General features: G+C 32.7%; 2 protein-coding genes across 2 annotated transcripts; both read left to right on the forward strand.

Annotated features, from left to right (window-relative positions):
• The first annotated feature begins 4,008 nt into the window (after positions 1 to 4,008).
• Positions 4,009 to 7,155, forward strand: LOC114182345 (Pentatricopeptide repeat (PPR) superfamily protein). Its single transcript, XM_028069206.2, has 2 exons — positions 4,009 to 6,537; positions 6,756 to 7,155. Exon 1 carries the CDS (start codon positions 4,081 to 4,083, stop codon positions 6,325 to 6,327), a length of 2,247 nt encoding a protein of 748 aa, XP_027925007.1. The 5' UTR covers positions 4,009 to 4,080; the 3' UTR covers positions 6,328 to 6,537; positions 6,756 to 7,155.
• A 6,252-nt stretch (positions 7,156 to 13,407) lies between these two features.
• Positions 13,408 to 20,856, forward strand: LOC114181878 (putative cyclic nucleotide-gated ion channel 20, chloroplastic). The gene is made up of 13 exons (XM_085672124.1): positions 13,408 to 13,562; positions 14,003 to 14,508; positions 15,066 to 15,257; positions 15,378 to 15,476; positions 15,674 to 15,811; positions 16,007 to 16,255; positions 16,411 to 16,674; positions 16,983 to 17,128; positions 17,653 to 17,730; positions 18,418 to 18,547; positions 18,855 to 19,101; positions 19,494 to 19,656; positions 20,621 to 20,856. The coding sequence occupies exons 1-13, from the start codon at positions 13,544 to 13,546 to the stop codon at positions 20,715 to 20,717; spliced, it is 2,328 nt and encodes a 775-aa protein (XP_085528250.1). The 5' UTR covers positions 13,408 to 13,543; the 3' UTR covers positions 20,718 to 20,856.
• Positions 20,857 to 20,935: the final 79 nt, after the last annotated feature.

Genomic DNA, 20,935 nt, shown 5'->3' on the forward strand with positions numbered 1-20,935 from the left:
CCCACTAACAGGGGCCATGGAATTACGTCCCGACCACTGAAGCGCAACCCCGGAGGTCTCACCTAGAGACCCCAAGGAATTATACGCTGACACGGACCAACGTTCATACATCAGCAATTTGCGAATATTAAATTATATTTTTCCAATTCCATCTCAACCTTTGAAGTTCAATCCTCATATCAATCCTCTCACAATCCCTACCTCTGATCATTACCACCCCGATGAGTCTGGGGCCTAGTTTCACATCAATATCATGTTCCTTTAATTTCAAACCACCCATTTTAATTCGCATGTTAAGCCTCATACCAACTCATTCTTCCACAATTCATGAATCATGCCAAACATATATTTCATACTCCATTATATACCCATACATCATCACACAATCATGCCCAATCAAAACAGATCACACGGGAAGCATTGAAAGTCCAAAACATAGCGCAGCCTCGCCCAGCATCTCGCCCAGGCTGAGGGGCCTCGCTCAGGCGAGATGTCTCGCTCAGGCGAGCCTCCCCTCGCCTAGGCGAGAGCACAAAAACAAGGGTGTGGCAATTACGGGATCTCGCTTAAGCGAGATCCCTCTCGCCTGGGCGAGTGGCCAGCTCGCTCAAAAGGTGAGCGAGTCGCCTGGGCGAGATTTCGTGCAGAGATCTCCCTGTTTCATCTCGCCTAGGCGAGATTGACTCGCTTGGGCGAGATCTACAGGTCTCGCCACTGTTCACCACTGTAACAGTCAAGTTTTCTGATCAAACAACGCATGCAAAGTATCTCCACACATCAAAACAACAGATCTAACCACGAAATCAACAAACGACGCATAAACAGTTCCAAAGGACTCGAAAACTAGAACCCTAACTTCCCGTACCTGAGATTCGAGCTAGCGAAACGTTCCGACACTCCCCCGACACCGAACACACGAGCACAGCAGCTCAAGGGGCGAATGGAACACTGAAAGGATAGAGAAACAGGAGCACAAATGGGTTATTTGGAAACTCTAACGGAAAGAAACGAGAAGGATCATGGAGACGAGGATGGCTAGCATAGTACTTACATGGGGTAGAGGATAGCTTCGAACGGCTCAACGACGGTGGGGGCGGAACCCTAGCAGAGGGTGTGGCGGCTGCGGCTCAAGGTAAGGGCAGGGTGTCCTTCTCTGAAGTGTAGGGTACCCTGGCTTAGGGCAGACCTAAGACTTATATACCCTGGGCCAACCCTTAGGCCCACTTAGGGGCAGCCCACTAATCTTTGTGGCTGGAAAAACACAACAAAAAAAAAAAAGAAAAACAGAAAATGGGCCTTACATTTTGCACTGGATAATTTTGTCCTAATTTGTTTCATCACAGAAGAAAAATACAAAACAGTTTAGTAATTATTTTTAAAAATTAAATTTTAATATCATTACAAAATAATAATGAGCTGTATAAAATAAAATAAAAATGGGATGTCAGTTACCATTATCATCTTACAACCTGCTTGGACTTTAAAAGTAGACAGACCTGAGTAGCATAATTTAGGATTCCCAAAGAAACTTTAATGCAATGCATACCATATTAATAGATGAAAATTATATAAATTTAAATATGAGTTAAAAAATTTAATACGGGTAGAAATAAGAAAGTTAAATATTTGATAAACATAAAGTGGTTGTGTTAGAAATTATGTAAAAAATCTTTTATATAGGCAATTTATGTTTTAAAAAGTTTAATCTTCCAAATTTATTTAAGGAAAAACTTTCTTATCAATATATTAAAATTATTTGTTTTTATGTCTAACTGATACGAAAACAAGCATATCATAAGATTCAAATGCTGTATAAGAAAAACAAGATACATAAGCATTAAGCATCTCTTATTATGAACAATTTATATGTTAGAAGTTGTCAATTTTTCCTTTTATCCCAGTAAAAAATTAATATTGTTTAAAAAATAATAAATAGTTATCTCGTTAAACTAATATGTATGAATGTTGAAAATTTAACCGATCATAGTTAAAAAAATTAAAATTAAATTTTAAGGTTTTAATTTGAAAATAATATCTAATTTTTTACGTAAACAACTTATATATTAGAGGTGATTAATCTTAATAAAAAAAATTCCAACAATGTTATTAAAACCAACGATTTATCTCGTTTTCCGACTCAGGTAGAGATAATAATGTTACATTAGGGTAAGACTCGATCATTATATAAGAAAAATCAAGATCAATAAATATTAAATCTAAAAAAATTATGTTATAAGTGGGGTCGAGTATCTTATTTGAATAAAATAGTGAATCTTTTAACCTATTCCTCTAATTATACATATAGATTATTTGATTATAAATAATAAATAGTTATTTCATATGAAAATTTAGCCAATTTAGTTGAAAATAAATAAACAAAAGTTAGTAAGTTAAGTGTTGTGTAAGCCGAACACATAGTTTGTGTATTTATTGTTGCTAAATACAAGAAAAATTAATTTATTATGATTAAATTTGAATGAGTTTTATTTTATACAAGATGTAGATATTTGCATTAATAAATTCAATTCATTCTCAATATTACTTTTATTAAAAATGTAATATCATATTCTTGTCGTTGACCTTTTAAGTTCGAAAACTTTAAATCAATGTGGTATAGAATTAATTAATTTTTAAGTCACTGAACTTTTTAACTAGTGTAGTATATAATTAATTGAACTTTTGAGTCTGATTATTTTATTGCGAATATAAATATTTTTTCAACAAATAATATCAAACAAACCTATTTCAAAATTATAAAATTCAAACTAACGGCAAAATTTTGTTACAAGTGTTTCTTCTATTGTTTTGGATAATTTTTAATTCAAAATCGAACTGAATCACGTGATCAATACCTCTTTTAATTCGTGTATGGATTTAATCTTATATAAAATGAGCAAAGATCTCAATTAAGTATTTCATCTCTCTCCGATGCATATTAATATTTGATTCTTTTAAGTACATAGTATTATAATCAACATGTTATAGTTTGTATTTATTGTCGTTAAATATGTTTAAACGTTTATTTTTATCATTAATATCTAAATCATTCAAGCACATAATATTTAGGAAAACTATTCATCCATTTGATCTTTCGATCAATGGATGTAAATTTTTTTATTGAAATTGTTGCCTTATCATTCAATGTTTGTATCCTTTATTTAATTTTGGAAACTAAACACATCATAATTAAGTTAGAAAAGAAAATCAATTTTAACTAATTTTACACAACTTTGACAGAAACTAAATATTAGAGGTGACAAAAAAAATGGACCCAATCCAATTTTGCTCCGATCCAATCCATTTAAAATACATTTTATTAAAAATTCAATTTATTTAAAATTTATTTGAATAGATATGGATTTCAATCTAATCTACATTTTATATATTTTGTGGATTGAGTATTCATTCTATAAATCAAAAATTTCAAATATGGATAATCCAAAAAATTCAAAATTTCAATTTAAATTTTTAGTTGGGTTAGACTAAAGGTTGAGATGGACTAGGCTAAATTTAGACTCGGATGGGCCTTGCTCGATGACCTGTATAGACAAGACAGGCCCGACGACCCTGAAGGGTCAGGCGGGCTTGACAACCAAAACGGGTTGGGCGGACCTAAAGACATGAACAGGTTAGGCGGGAACGACAAATCTAATCCATGCCCACCCCTACTAAACACGCACATTTTTTATGTAAGTAAATCACATTATCAAAAATAATTTGTAACTCAACTTAGTCATGAAAGACCAAAAGGCAAGAAAATAGTAATTAAAAGTAATTACACAATAAAAACATGATTAAAATATGCTTATAATGAGTGATTATTAAGAGAAAATGTTAGCTTTTTAGTACAGTTAAATTATCTACCAAAAAGGAAGTAAAGAAAATAATTAGAGTTATTTAAATAAAAAATAAAATAAAATAAATTATGTTGTTTAGGTAAACATAATAATAATATTTTTACGTTACTAAAATAAAGTGATAAAGGTTGAATAAACCCAAACCCTCTTCCCCTTTTGCCATGAGCATGTCATCGAATATTTGATCAGACATCACTGAGAAGAGTGAGTGAGTGAGGGTGCTATGTTCCACGTCCTCTCACAATGTCTGTCGTCTCCGACGGCCACCCTGTCGCAGGCGCGTCAAGCCCACGCCTTGATCCTCAAACTGAACCTCTTCTCCGACACCCACCTCACCACCACCCTCCTCTCTCTCTACGCCAACACCCACTCTCTCTCCACCCCCCAACTCTCCCTCACCCTCTCCTCCCACCTCCCCCACCCCACCCTCTTCTCCTTCTCCTCACTCATCCAAGCCTTCGCCCGCTCTTCCCACTTCCCCCACGTCCTCACCGCATTCTCCCACCTCGCCCCCCGCGGCCTCGTCTCCGATGCCTTCCTCCTCCCCACCACCATTAAGTCATGCGCCATCCTCCGCGCCCTCAACCAGGGCCAACAGGTCCACGCCTTCGCCCTCGCATCTGGGTTTCTCTCGGATTCCATCGTCGCCTCCTCGTTGATCCAGATGTACCTCAAATGTGATCGCATTCTCGATGCAAGGAAACTGTTCGACAGAATGCCTGAGAGAGATGTCGTTGTCTGGAGTGCCATGATCGCTGGCTACTCGCGCCTTGGACTTGTGGATGAGGCCAGAGGGCTTTTTGGTGAGATGAGGAGTTCTGGGGTGGAGCCCAATTTGGTGACGTGGAATGGCATGCTTGCTGGGCTTAGTAATAATGGGTTGTATGACGAGGCGGTGGGGATGTTTCGGGTGATGTTGTTGGAAGGGTTTTTGCCTGACGGGAGTACTGTTTCGTGTGTGCTTCCTTCTGTGGGGTGCTTGGAGGATGTGGTGATGGGATCTCAGGTTCATGGTTATGTGATCAAGCAGGGGCTGTTATGTGACAAGTTTGTGGTTAGTGCTATGCTTGATATGTATGGGAAATGTGGCTGTGTGAAGGAGATGAGTAGGGTGTTTGATGAAGTGGAGGAAATGGAAATCGGGTCTTTGAATGCTTTTCTTACTGGCTTGTCGCGGAATGGTATGGTTGACGCCGCGTTGGAGGTGTTTAACAGGTTAAAGGACCAGAAAATGGAGTTGAATGTTGTGACATGGACTTCGGTAATTGCTAGCTGTTCCCAGAATGGCAAGGATTTCGAGGCTTTGGAGCTTTTTAGAGATATGCAGGCTTATGGGGTGGAGCCTAATGCTGTGACAATCCCAAGCTTGATTCCTGCTTGTGGGAATATTTCAGCCTTGACACACGGGAAGGAAATTCATTGCTTTTCTCTTAGAAAGGGGATTTTTGATGACGTATATGTAGGTAGTGCGTTGATAGATATGTATGCCAAATGTGGGAGAATTCAGTTGTCCCGGCGTTGTTTTGACAATATGTTGGCCCCAAATTTGGTTTCGTGGAATGCTGTTATGAGTGGATATGCAATGCATGGAAAGGCTAAGGAAACAATGGAGATGTTTCATATGATGCAGCAGAGTGGCCAGAAGCCGGATTCGATTACATTTACGTGTGTTTTATCAGCATGTGCGCAAAATGGCTTGACTGAAGAAGGATGGCATTATTATAATAGTATGTCCAAAGAACATGGCATTGAGCCTAAAATGGAACATTATGCTTGCATGGTGACTCTGCTCAGTCGTGTTGGAAAACTTGAAGAGGCTTACTCTATCATTAAGGAAATGCCATTTGAACCTGATGCTTGTGTATGGGGAGCCCTGCTAAGTTCTTGCAGAGTTCACAATAATTTGAGTTTAGGTGAAATTGCTGCAGAGAAGCTTTTTCCGTTAGAACCAGCAAACCCTGGGAACTACGTTCTTTTGTCCAATATCTATGCTTCAAAGGGCTTGTGGGAGGAAGAAAATAGAATACGTGAAATGATGAAAAGTAAGGGATTGAGGAAAAACCCTGGATATAGTTGGATTGAAGTTGGACACAAAGTGCACATGCTTCTTGCCGGTGACCAATCACATCCACAGATGAAAGATATCTTGGAGAAGTTGGATAAATTGAATATGGAGATGAAGAAGTCTGGTTACCTCCCCAAGACTAACTTTGTGCTGCAAGATGTGGAGGAACAGGATAAGGAGCAAATATTGTGCGGGCACAGTGAGAAGTTAGCTGTAGTATTAGGGCTACTCAACACAAGTCCAGGACAACCTCTTCAAGTAATTAAAAACCTGAGAATATGTGATGACTGCCATGCTGTGATAAAAGCAATAAGCAGATTGGAAGGAAGAGAAATTTATATAAGGGACACAAATCGTTTTCACCATATCAAAGACGGTGTTTGTTCATGTGGAGATTTTTGGTAAATGGCCATGGTTTTATCGGAACTTATATTCAAGAGGGGTCAAAATTCTGCCGTGGATCCACCCTGTGGATGAGAGAATGTATTATAATCATGATTATTTGCAGCCAAGAATTTGATGCCATCCATGTAGTTAAGCATCTCGAGAATGAAGACACGTGTGCTTCATCTTTTGGTGGCTGGAAGCTGAATAATTCTCAGTTGTTTTCAACTGGTAAAAATTTATCTTCTCTTCCCTTTGTTATTGTAATCAAGATTTATAGTAGCCGGATGGAGAGGAGACAACTTTCAGGACTCAGGATGCAACTATGCGAGCAGAAAATTTGAGGAACTCTAACATTATAACTGCCTAATTATATATTTTTCTATTATTTGAAGTCTCTTATGGTTTGAGACTTGAACATCTGTAAAGCTATTGACATGTTAATGCAGATGGCTCTCTTCCTTTGACACGGGCCCTCCTTTTCAAGGCTTAATATGTTTTTATCAGCTAGATCGAGGAAACAGGTGATGAAGAAGAATTCCAAGAAAACTGTATACGGAATTGTCAAACAGATCATCTAGGATTTTTTCTGACAACTCGTGGTCTGATTCCCTAGACTTTCCTTTGCAAGGGTCGCTGTGTCCATGTCAGTGGTAAATACCTGATTTCACATCAATTAGTAGATTCAAACACATGTTGATTTGTGATACTTCTCAGAGTCTTCATAGGCTCAAGACCCCCTTCCAGAATGTTTTTTTCTCTGGAGCAGAGCATATATTTCTTCTGTTTACGTTAGGTTCTTGTGACATTGGACTAAAATATTTATCATAATAAATGCGGGTTCTTTAAGTGTCTGTAATTTTATGTGGGTATGAAGGCACCTTTTACGGATGCCTTGTGAATTTTGGAGACGTGATTCCTTAACTTCTGCTGCATGACAATTTCTGGAGATTTTGTTCATTTTTTTACTGAATCTTTTCACCTGCTTGGCTGCAGTTGATTTTTGGGCTTTGATTATTCATTATGCGGTTTATTAGTAACACTACTCTTGACTAGTATAAGATTCTGCATTCAAGAAGCATACTTGTTTTTTCAAGAACTAAGGCTAATAATGCAGGTGCATTTTTTCCATGTAAAACTTCTAAGTTATGGTGTCTAAGAGTGTGATAAGGCCAAAATGTCTCTAAACCTACTTGGTAAAGGATTTTTCTTCCTTCATCCCTATAATTTCTAGTTGCACCCGATAGTTTTTAAATAACCATTTTATCCTCCGTAATTTCAATATTGGTCAAAATTCAGAAAATATTGAAGCAATTAGCAATTAACGTTTTGTTGAATTGTGCATGCATTAAAAGAATCATCTGCAGTTGGCAAAAAGCATTTCCCACAAAACTGATACCTCATTATAATTCAGAACAAAAATTATGGATGATTAAAAATGAAATTACCAGAAAAAATTAAAATTAAGGATTTCATAAAATATAGAAACAAAAAATATAATTAAGCCGATAATAAAAAAAAAAATCATAGTATCAAAAAGCACTGTAGATATGGTTTCCAATCAAAGTAAAAAATGTATTTTCATAATTTACACTTTTTTACTTCCAAAAATCCTCAAACCAACCCTTCTACTTCAGTGTTTTGAAAGGATAATTGGAAATGAAAATTATATTTCAAATAATCACTTTTACAAAGAAAGAAGTTGTTGTTTGAATACACAATGTCACTTTAATTTATTGCAAAAAGAACATATAATTGAAAGAGAAAAAATAATAATAAATAAAACAACTAAAATATGCAATTGAAATGCACGTAGTTGTCGATAATAGATAATGGAGACTATGATGATATTGACAACAAAGGTTATCCCATGTAAACAAGTTTTCTTGGTAAATTAATTAAGATGTCAATTAAATTCATCGGATTTTAGTGACAAAGTTTTCAAAGTATAACCTTCAAAAGAATTCTTCTTATAAATAAGAATAGACTTGTAAAGTTCGTTTTTATATAATGAAAGTTGTCAATGGTGCACTTCCAACAACCTTAAAAAGATAAGGTTATTTAGATTTTTTTATTTTTTCTTTGTGACGGAACATTTGTCGCAAGCGAGTGTAATCTTGCGGATATTATCTTTAGAAAATTTAATAATAGGACTGATATTGAATAGGAATTATTTATGAACTAGTGTGTTGCACGTTTAATTTTGTTACAAAGTTAACATGATATAAATTTTTATTCATTGCTCTTTATTCATTTTTCGTTGTGGTCCTTTATTGGTTTAAAACATATTGTCATATAAGAAATGTTTTGCTTATTTTTTTTTTTAATCAAGGTAGCGTTTTTTTCTTTTTAATTTATCAAAATGGACAACTTTTAAAAGAAAGATGATATTTTCGGATTTAAAAAAAGACCTTTAATTTTTATTTGTTCAAAATGTAGTCTTCTAATTTTTAAAAATGTTCAATTTGTTCTTTTTTTAGATTGACATTAACGTCATGTCTGTATATTTTTACGTGTCATATTATTGTTATATGATAATGTTTGTTTTCAATTTAGTCTTCTTATTTATAATTTTGATTTAATTTGATTTTTTTTAAATGAAGCAATTTGGTCTCTCTCAAATTTGAGATCAAATTAGTAATTAAACTTAATTACAACTTATATAAACATGTTAAAATATTTTTAATGTGACAAGTGTCACTTTATATTTATATTTTTAATATTTTTAAAATATTATAAGTTTAAATAGGGATTTTTTATGTACAAATGTAAAAAAAAAAAGTAATTTGAATATGTTGGAGTGATTTGCTATATATATATATATATATATATATATATATATTTTTTTTTTAAATTTAACATGAATATATAAATATATGTATAAGTTGTAATTAAGTTTAATTACTAATTTGGTATCAAATTTGAGAGGGGCTAAATTGCTTCATTTTAAAAGAAAAAAAATATTAAATTGAATCAAAATTATAAATAAGGGGACTAAATTAAAAACTAGTCCAACGAAAATGATCAAATTGAATATTTTGAAAAGATTGAAAAACTAAATTAAACAAATAAAAAACTAAAGATTTTTTTAAAAATTCAAAGAAAATTAGAAGACTAAATTTGATATTAAACTTATAAACATGAATAAGTTATGCCAAGAACCAAGATAATACAATTTCTGAAGAAGTTTTGTTACATGAACAATAATGATATTATCATGGTACAACTTTAATTTAAATACACTAAATTAAAGTCAAAAGTCGTATTACCATAACACAACTTCAACTTAAAATGTTCTGTACTAAAATTGTATATTGTAATAAAGTGATACAACTTCTCTACGATCAAATCATTTCAAAGTAAAATAGATTTATTTATATCTAATAGGATTGTGTAGGATGAGAAACATGGACCAAACACATGTAGATGCCATATCCATCTTCCATTTTCTTCTTAGAACAATGTTATAATTACTTACCTCAATGAAATGAGAAATCTTCATAAGGAAGACTTGACTTTAAACGTCACAAGGAAAGGAAATGTTTGAACGTATGAATCATGATTCATGAATCCCCACAATTATTTATTATGTTCTACCAAATTTTGGGACAATTTCTTGGAACAGAACCCCTTTTTGACTTATGGACATTATTCTTGTCAAATGTAAACACACCAAAGTCAAAGATTGTGTATCTTTTGACACAAACAAAATAAATAAATGTGTACCTCTTCTATAATGAAAACAAAAGAAATAAATTAGTTTCGAAATAAAGATAAATTATATTTGAATAATTAAACGATACTAACAAATCATCTTTAATTAGAGACTTGATTTTGTTTTTATATTTGAGATAGAAGAAAATAATTACATGCAAAGTAAATAATATCGTAAAGTAAAATAGTTTCACATCTCATCAAATTATGTACATTTATTATAAGATAGATTTATTAACTTTTTCCATAATATATTGTACTGTATGTCCCATCGGTTAATCGGCCAAAGTCAATCCTCAGGCCATCGGACAAGATTGGAAAAACTCATATATAAAACACCATCGGTCGAACGGCCTGGTCAATAAATTGCGTATGACCATCGGTCAATCGGTTCTACAAACAAACCATCTAGCAACGTTAGGAGACCATCGGTCGAACGACCTGGTGAACAAGTTGTAAGACCATCGGTGAAACAGTTATACAAATAAGTCACTATATCGTCAGAAGCAATCGGTTTATCGGTTTCGCAAACCACGTTCAGGCCTATCGGTCAATCGGTAACGCACAAACGAGTGACATTCTGGTCCCCAATGTGACATCGGTCGATCAGCCCCACACGAACAACACCTTAACCTAATAAAGGACAATCAGTCGATCAACCATCGGGTCGATCGGTCGATCAATCTCTTTAGATTCGCGTAGTCCTTTACATACGTCCATCGGTCGATCAGCCATACACGAATCGTTCACTTGTTAAAAACAGGGTATAACTAATCCAGTCAAGCGGCCATCGGTCGCACGGTCAAACAACCAGTCAGCCGGGTTAATTAACGTTAAACAAGTCAGTAATCTTGATTAAAGGATTATTGGGCCGTAATTAAGGAACCCTAATCATAGGCCCACACCGTAGGACCCAAAGGTAGGTTGGTGAGAATCTTAATTTCGCATTTATTACAGCAGTTACACTGATATACCGATCCGTCCTTTACTGACTTAAGCATCGGAGCCCCTTAGACACGTACCCCGATCGTCATCCCAGCCGATCGAGCTAAGGAGTGGATTTTCTTGGAGAAGTTACAGTTGTCGTGAAAAGTGGAATAAGCTTAAAGAGGTTCTTTAGTAGGCTCTTGGTCCCTATACCCGAAACACATATTAACGTATTCCTATTAAATTCAAAAATTTTACATTATTAAGCTATGAAAAATAACTATCAATACCATTTTTTTTAAATACTTGTCCTGAATATAATCTAGGAATTGTAGATTAGTTTTACACAAGTAAGTGTAAATTACATTTTTTTTTTCTTATATTTAAAATGAATGAGAGTAATTATCAAACTAATTTATAGTTTGTTCTCTTTTTAACTTGTATTCATTACCCTCTTACTTTTTATGTCATTTTGTTTATCTATTTTAACAAAATTATGACTTTAATACAATTCTCAATTTAATAATTAATAATAAAAAGTAACAAAACACTGTCAGCTTTTATAACAGTAAAATAAATACACCGCGTTAGCGTTAGACTGTGTAAGGACAAGTATGTTATGAAAAGCCATGTGTCTTCTTCACGTTACTTTGACCATTTCAGAGGATGGAACCCACATGAAAAATTATTAAATAAATATAAATTTAAATATACATACATATATATATATATATATATATATATATATATATATATATATATATATATATATATATATATATATATATATAAAAGTAATGATATGGTTGTATTTTAAGCTTTTTAAAATTAAATAATTTTTATCTAGGTTAAATACTAATTTGCTTCAGTTTTTGTTGAGTTTGTTTAATTCAACTTTATTATTTTACTTATAGTTTTAATTTTTTTTCCAATTTTTAATTTAGTTCTTTTATTCTTTTTAAAATTTTCTTAATTTAAAGTATGGTTATGTATGAATGTACTATCAAATTAATTTAATTTTTATATTTATTATTTTTATTTAATTCAGTCTATTTTTTTAAATAGAATATTTAATAATAATATTATTCATATAGTTAGAGAGGATAACAACGTTTTTAAATTTTAATATTAACATTTAAATTTTTCGTGAATAAATAATTAATACTAATATTATTAAAAATACAAAAACATATTTTTATTAATAATTATACGATTAACAGCGGTCTAAAATTACTTAATTACAATAATAGTGTTGGAGTCACCGTAACTAGTTTATATGTAAAAAATAATAATTATAATATTTAATAATACTATATAAAATTTTCCTAATTAGTAAAATTAATGTATTTAAAATTAATTCATTTTACTTAAAAATATGATGAATTAAAAAAACCTTAGAATAAATAAATTAGAAACCTAATTATTTAACTTATAATAATTATTCTATATATAATACTTAAAAAATATAATTAATACTGTAAACTATTTACCCTACAAAAATTACTCTCATTTAATCATAACTACTTTCATCTTTGTTAATGACAATTGTGCGAAAAAAAAAGTACTAAATCTAAAATAAATAAAAAATTGGATATGCAAAATGTTAGATGTTACTCTAAGCAAGAGCGATAGTTAGTAATACAATAAAAAGAAAAATAATTAATAATAAAAATTCTTTTATGATCTTACTTGATTAGTGTAGATTTATTTACAGGATTAATCATAAACTAACCATGGTGGTTCTTAAGGTAATATGTGAAAAAATACGTACAACTTTTAGTTCTGGAAACTATAATTAGTAGTAAAAAAATATTAAAATTAACGGTTAAGTATATTTTTAATCTCTGAATTTTGGTTAAGAATTGAGATTCGTTCCTAGTCGAAACTTTAATAAATTTTGATCCCTAAAATTTAAAAATGAATGAATATACTACTTTTAACCCAATTTTATTGACTTTTTTCAACCCGTGAAATGTGTTTCATGTTAATAGTGGAGTTATTTACGCCATTTGACACATTCTCGACTCAATATTACTGAGAAATACATTCAAAACCTAAGAAAATATTAACAAAATTGAGTTAAAAGGACTATATTCATTTTTAAAGTTTAAGGACCAAAAATTATCAAAGTTTCGACCATGGACATTTAGGGACAAAAATATACTTAATTCTAAAATTAAACTTTAAAAGTATATATATATATATATATATATATATATATTTTTTTTTTTTTTGGTATTCAATCAAATACACTTTTTAATACTAACATCTTACCTTACCGAAATTAACAAACTTTCTCGTGATATTTGATTTTGATTTGACAAAAATATTAGGTTGTTTTAGAACTAAGTAGTTGGAGAAATAGGATATCATTAAAAATCGTTATCTAGATTTTGTCGGAAAACTTAACAAGGTCGTAGCCAAAGGTGCAAACTTGTTCAAAGGAGCAAATAGGAAAGTGTGTGGGAAAAACACACACCAAACAACACTATGCTTGTTTATTTTCTACTTTCTGCTACCTTGGTTCACACCGTTCTTTCCTCAGAGTTGCCTCAAAGACTAAAACTCAGTCACCTTTTCTCTCTCTTTCTCACTCATGACTCTTATTTATACCAGTGAGAATCTTCTTCTCCTCTCCTCTCCTCTTGTGCCATTCCGTATTTTTCAAATGGCTGCATTGTGACATTGTCAACAGTTAGTGGGGTTCTGACTTCTGAGTATTCTGATACCTTAAACAGGTCTCACCCTTAGTTTTGTTGCTATTCTATACTTGGAAAAATCAATCTTTTATTCATTTACTTCTTCATACCCTTTTGCTTGCTTTGGTCACCCTTTACTATATCATGTATGGATTCTTCCTGGAGTAGTGCCAGTTACCATGTTCCCTTTGTGTTTGATGAAAGAACAGTGTTTGAGTGCTTTTCTTACCTCTCTGTATGTTTTGTTTCCTTTTCACTTATTCATTGTTTTCTGCATATGTTGGATTCGTTTTGACTTTGATATCACTGTTTTGACATAGAAATCGAGATGATGAATTTTCCTTTCTAATTTGCAGACCACATGGCTAATTTTGAGAGAGATGATGTGGCAATTCTATCAGATTGTCATCCCCAAGTATCAGTTGAAGTCGTTGATTCTGGATTCCCAAGGCATGTATCTAGGACTCGAAGTGTATCAATTTCTATTCCCGCGACACTCACAGAGCCATATGAAAGAGATACTAATCTTGTGGGATACACTGGTCCCTTACGGATTCAGAGAATAACTCCATTTAATCAGATGAGTGGTCCATTGCATGCTACTAATAGACCTGGAAACCTTTCTCGGCAGAATAAAGTGGCACCCGAGTCACAAGCAGAAGAAAGTAAGACAGAAAATTTTTCTTCATGCTGTGGCGTCATGGGTGAAAATGATTTGCAGAACTATGCTTGCAAGAATGAACATTTAGTTAGGTCTGGTCCACTGGGAATGTGCAGTGATCCATATTGTACAACGTGCCCAACTTACTTCAAGGCTATTCAGAAAAGTAGTTCAAATGCTTCGGGTATATTTAAACATGAGGTATAAATAAATTATAGTTTCCTTTCTCTTAAGAAGCTTATGACTGCTACATGTTGAAGTTTCCTTAGATTACATTTTGTGTCAAGGTTCTTTACTTTTTGCATCTATCATAATCAAGAATTTTATACATGTGTATGCCTCTGCTATAGAGTTTAATTATAAGAATTGCTTATGATTTAATATGATGATTTTCTAATGATGCCTAGGTAATCGTTTGAAACTACAACTTCTGAATCAGACAACGTTTTCTATGTTTATACATAATATCATGGTGTATTTTCTTCTTATTGTGGACTACTTTGTTGTTTCCATAAAATATTTTTTCAGTTGTTACTGCAGTTGGACCTAAAATGGAATTACATGCTATTTTGTGATGCATGTATATGCATAAAAAATATATGTTGCGGTTCTAATTATGGTCTATTTTTTGGTTGTGTAGGCAATAATCTTTCACATTTTGAAATCTCTTTTGCCATTTGTGGACATTTGATCTTATGAATCACTTTGACAATATTAGCTTCATTTACTCAACGATTTTCAACTCTTAATGCTTTCAGTTTCGGAATACTCTTTACGAGGATGCCAAGAATTGGGCGAGAAGACTTTTTACTTTCTTGATTCCCCATGTTCCTAGAGTTATGAATCCTCACAATAAACTTGTACAACAATGGAATCAATTTTTTGCAATATGTTGCTTGGTGGCAATTTTTGTGGATCCGTTATTTTTCTTCTTGCTCTCTGTGCAGAAGGTATGGTTTAAGCCCTTTATTATGATTCAAAATATTGCTTGCTGTACTATTTCCAATGTGATTCTTGTTATCTCTATGAAGTGTCTAACGTGCTCTAAGTTTTCTGTCTTTCTTATGCAGAAAAATAAATGTATTGTTATAAACTGGGGTTTTACAAAACTTCTTGTTGCACTTAGAAGCATGAATGATTTCATACACTTCCTAAACATTATTCTTCAGGTAACTTTTAAGGCTTTTCTAACGGTTGTTTATTTCTTTGTTGTTTAACTAGTTTTCTTATATTAAGTCGGAGTAATATATTGTTACTTTGAGACATGTATTTTCAAGTTTTCTCTCTGTAAGAGACTAAGAGGATATAACATAATCTGCTGAATGCAACAGAACTCAATTAATTCTTTCGCATTGATTCTCCGCAGTTTAGGTTGGCTTATGTGGCTCCTGAGTCTAGGGTGGTTGGTGCTGGGGAGTTAGTTGATCATCCAAAGAAAATAGCTCTTCATTACTTTAAGACATCTTTCTTCATTGACTTATTTGTTGTTCTTCCACTTCCTCAGGTAAATTTCTCTCCATTTCCCTTTCTGCTTATTTTCACAGCAGTATCCTTTGCATCTAATGTGATTTTTTCTTGATCAAGTATACAATCTACACCATGTTTTCATTCCTTGTCTCTAACTTTGGGTTTATACCATTTTATGAAGATGAAAGCAATTTTGGGTGAATAATGGTATAATTCTGTGAAATACTTGCAGATATTCATATTGTTTGTCCTACCAACGCACTTAGGGACAGGGTCAACAGGAGCAAACTATGCAAATAACCTTTTGCGTATTGTGATTCTCGTTCAGCATATCCCTAGACTATGTAGATTTCTTCCTATGATATTTTCTCCAGCTGGATTTGTATTTGAGTCTCCGTGGGCAAATTTCTTTATAAATCTTTTCACCTTTGTACTGTCTGGCCATGTTGTTGGATCCTGGTGGTACCTCTTCAGTTTGCAGGTAGGTTAAGGCCTTTCCTTTACATACCAACTAATAATGAAATGATGATGAGAGATTCAATTAAAAGTTGGGAAATTTCAGTTAGGTGGCTACATCAAGTAAAGGTTCATATATTCAGTTATTAATTTCTGCATTCTCTCTATATCTTCTCCCAGAGGGTTATTCAGTGTCTACGAGACGCCTGTGGAAACACACATATTCCTGGATGCACAAAATTCATTGATTGTGGACATGGAAAAACTGAAGCATATCAAAATAATGAAAGTTGGAGAAATTGGACAAACAATGCTGTTGCAAGTGCTTGTTTTACTGAAGATGGTTTTCGTGATGGTTATGGTATCTTTCTCAAAGCTGTCAACCTTACCGCACATCCTAATCTGTCTACTAGATATTTCTATTCATCGTTTTGGGGATTTCAGGTAACTGTGTTCATTGTCTTCAAGTTTATCATGTTACCAGTATATTTGTGAGGTGTGTTTTTGTTAGAACTTAGGAGACATAAAGCTTTCCCAGTGTTGAAAATTGAGGCAAGATAGCATGCACATTGCTGTCTTCTAGAGCAAGAAATTCTAAAAATGAATATCCATGAATCTGGAAAAGCCTCATTGAAATTATATTGGCAACAAGATACTTTGTTTTGCATATAAATGGCATGCCTTTTAATTCAATATTTGATTTTTCAAATACATGAAATCCTACTAATGCTCTATGCCTGTGTTTTCTGCAGCAAATTAGTACACTGACTGGGAATTTAGTCCCTAGCTATTTTGTTCCCGAAATTCTTTTTACTAAGGCCATTCTTGGGTCAGGACTGTTGCTGTTTGCTCTTCTCATTGGAAACATACAGAACATTCTTCAGGCTCTTGGACGCAGGTAGAATGCCATGCTTCATATATGGAAAACCTCTTGAGTTTACACCTAAAACACAGCATAATGACTAACAAGCGTTGTTTGAGGACGTCATTGTCTTCTCTCCTCTTCTCTTAAATAAGTGTTCTTTTAGAGTTCCTTTAAGGAATAGTTTACAAAGTTATCTAATGATCTACCTTGAATACTGAAGGATTTGTGAGCTTCATAGAGGGAAATAAGTTGCACTGCTTTCTCTCCCCTGTATCTAGTTGGGTTAATACAGAATTTTCTGAAGTTGTTGCCTTTACTTTGATCTAAATGTAACTGAATATAAGTCCATCACCGGTTTCATGATTTTGGAATTGGGACTTTTTGGGGTTGATGGTTTTAACTATGATTTCTGGACTCCAAAGAGCCCTTGTATATTATATTCTAGTAGTTTTTCTAGAGTAATTATGGCTAATAAATTTGCCACTTGTTATATATTAAATATTTAACAACATACATATATATTTATGTATATTTCATCTTCTTACTTTCTCTTAAAGGAACCTAGAGATGTCACTTAGACGACGTGATGTTGAGAAATGGATGAGCCACCGGCGCTTAGGAGACAATCTAAGAAGGTACAATTCTTTCCCATTATGGTCAGACTTGTATTTCTCTCATAAATTGGTTAAAATTTTCTTTTTATATCTCTACTCCTTTCCAAAGCACCATTTTTGGCAATGTATATATTAACTTCAAGTAGAAAATATTACTACTCCACAGGTCAAAATAGATGGACTCAAGTTAACAACTATTAGAGAATCTTTTACTGAGTGACCTATGATAGTTTGTTTTTCTTTTTTACCCGGATAATTTTAATTTTCTTGAATCTCCATATATGTGTTTCTTATGCTTCCACCTGAATGCATGTTTTGTTTTGCTAAAAAGCATTATGCAGTGTCTAGGAAAAGAGTGTTGATGGAAAAGGGTTATCTACAAAAAAGAGACTACTTACCAACCTTAGTACTAGTGTATATAGTATAGAACTGCCATACACTTTTGCATGATTATTTTTCCAGAAGCCTAATTCCTTCCTCTGAATTAATGTCATGCCTCCACCAATGTGGAATATGATCAAAGAAAACTATGAGAAGCTACTAATCATTGCCACACTATAGGAGGCTATTGCATGTTTGTTTGAGCTAATGCTTAAAATGGTTTCACAATCTGTCACTTTTATACAGGCACTGAAATCATATGATTTGTTTGCATGATATAAAGGAAGAGAGATTCCATTCCACTTATATGTTTGGTCTGTCATGTAGGAGAGTGCGACAGGCTGAACGATATAACTGGGCTGCAACAAGGGGGGTGAATGAAGAAATGCTCCTGGAGAATTTGCCAGAAGACCTCCAAAGGGAAATTAGACGTCATCTCTTCACATTTATTAAGAAAGTTAGTGGTTATATAGATTTTGCAAGTGATATACTTCTATTTTCATGAGCTCTAGAATTTGATCCTTATTATTTTCATATATGATGGACAGGATACGTGTATCGGATAGAATACACTATAAATTATTGTTATCATAAAAGTGTTGCTATATATATTAGATACTTTATTAATGAGTATCGGTAAATATCATAAAGTATCGGACACAAATACGCAAATCGGTTGAGTTTTATTACAAGATAAGGTGATTTTGTGCATTGTCCACACTTCAAGCTTAAATGGATCTTACATTGTTTTTCATATGCTGCAGGTTCGAATTTTTGCCTTATTGGATGAGCCTATCTTGGATGCCATATGTGAGAGGCTAAGACAGAAAACATATATCAAAGGAAGCAAAATTTTGTATGATGGTGGTTTGGTAGAGAAGATGGTTTTTATTGTGCGTGGAAAATTGGAGAGCGTTGGCGAAGATGGAATCAGTGCTCCCCTTTATGAAGGGAGTGTCTGTGGCGAAGAACTTCTGACATGGTGTCTTGAGCATCCCTTAACAAGCAAAGGTACATTTCATTTCTAGAAAGCAAACATTAGAAAAGTAAGAACTGCTCTAAGGTACTGTTTGATATAAAAGTACAAACTGTCATGAAAAATTGGAACTATTTATCATATGGAATATACAATAATCATTCAATGCTTACATTTTTACCTACTTTGAACTATTCAGCCTTATTTGGACTTTTGATATCTTTTCCTATCATCATTTTGCAAGTTTTTGGTCCATGTAACTTTCACTATTAATAAGAATGTTGACTTGTCAGCATGAATGTGTTGATATAGCAAACAATAGTTGACTTGACTTAAGGTTCTCATTGGCAATATCATTTATAGAATAGGGGCATGTTCCATGGTTAGAGTAGTGGCATGCTCAACTTGTTTGAAATTTGTCTTGCAGGTTGCAGAAAAGCAAGGATTCCAAGGCAAAAGCTGGTTAGTAACAGAAGAGTAATTTGCTTAACAAATGTGGAGGCATTTTCTCTCAGAGCAGCAGACCTTGAAGAAGTTACAGGCCTATTTGCAAGATTCTTTAGGAGTCCCCGTGTTCGAGGAGCCATAAGGTTATCATCTTCTCCTGTTTTATATCTGATTTTTTGTTTCTTCGTACATTTGTTTATGAATAATGATATTTTAATCTATTTTTAACTTATTACTTCGATCATAGATCATTTACTTTTATAATATTGCTGTCGACCCTTTATATGTTTATAAAATCTGGTTCATTCTGAATTAGTCTTTCTGTGGAAAAAAAGTTTTGACAGAATAAAAGTAAATTGTCCAGTGTAGTGCAGTCTTTCATGTTTGAATTTTGATTTCACAAAGTCCAACATATTAAACTTGTTCCCCTTGTCCATGAACTTTGTCAAAAGTCACTATAGAACTAAAATGATATAAAACACAAATAAAAGATTACATAATAAAGGGGAAAGACCTAGGCTTAAATTCTTACTAAAATAAATGTTTATATTTAATGTCTTTTCATACCTCCTATTTTAAAATTGATAGTGAGGAAAAAAATGTGGAAGAACATAAAGTATAAACACTTTTTACATACTTTTATTATTTTGCAAATTTATGTAACTCTTATTAAATAATTTATGTACTTATCATTTAATAATATAAAAATGTATTTATCAGTAACAATATATATAAAAAAAAACTGTCAGTGTTAACATTTTTCATACTATAAACAATCAATAGCTATAATAGTAATCGTCTTTTTTATAAAAATTAGTCAATTGTCTTAAAAGCCATATAATGATGAATGCTACAGCTATTAGCTTATGAAAATCACTCCAAGAAATTAAACCTTTTTTTTTTTTTTATTTCTTATAGTTTTTCCCTTTTTTCTTGTTTTAAGCTATTTTTTTATCGTTAAATGCCATTATTTTTTATGCCCTAACATAAAAATAAAATGTTTGATAATGTTAGTCCGTATTAAATAATGGGAATTAGATAGATTTCCCTAAACATGCATTTAATTATGAAATTAATTATTCTGTATTGTTGATTATATGATGATAGGTATGAGTCACCTTATTGGAGATGCTTTGCAGCAACAAGCATTCAGGTTGCATGGAAATACAGAATGAAATGTCTTCGTCGTTCTAAAACTGCATAATCAAATGAAGTATGAACATTTAGATTTTAATGTAATGTATAAGGTGCATTATATTTGTTTTATTTTCTTGTTTTTTAGTTTTTAAAAGTTGTTGTAAATTAAAATTTAATAAAATTACTCCACCACTGATCTTATCTCACTCCACCAAAAACTCACTTAATACAAAACTATATTAAAATATAATAATAATAATAATAATAATAATAATAAGTAATAAT

Source organism: Vigna unguiculata, chromosome 4 (assembly GCF_037176805.1).
Source record: "Vigna unguiculata cultivar grain cowpea cultivar isolate G323 ecotype 2 chromosome 4, ASM3717680v1, whole genome shotgun sequence".
NCBI lineage: Eukaryota > Viridiplantae > Streptophyta > Magnoliopsida > Fabales > Fabaceae > Vigna > Vigna unguiculata.

Coding starts and splice junctions, on each gene's coding strand:
- LOC114182345 (XM_028069206.2), top strand. CDS start 4,081: ATGTTCCACGTCCTCTCACAATGTCTGTCGTCTCCGACGGCCACCCTG.
- LOC114181878 (XM_085672124.1), top strand. Junction 14,509..15,065: donor CGGGTATATTTAAACATGAG/GTATAAATAAAT, acceptor TAATGCTTTCAG/TTTCGGAATACTCTTTACGA. Junction 15,258..15,377: donor TCTTGCTCTCTGTGCAGAAG/GTATGGTTTAAG, acceptor TTTCTTATGCAG/AAAAATAAATGTATTGTTAT.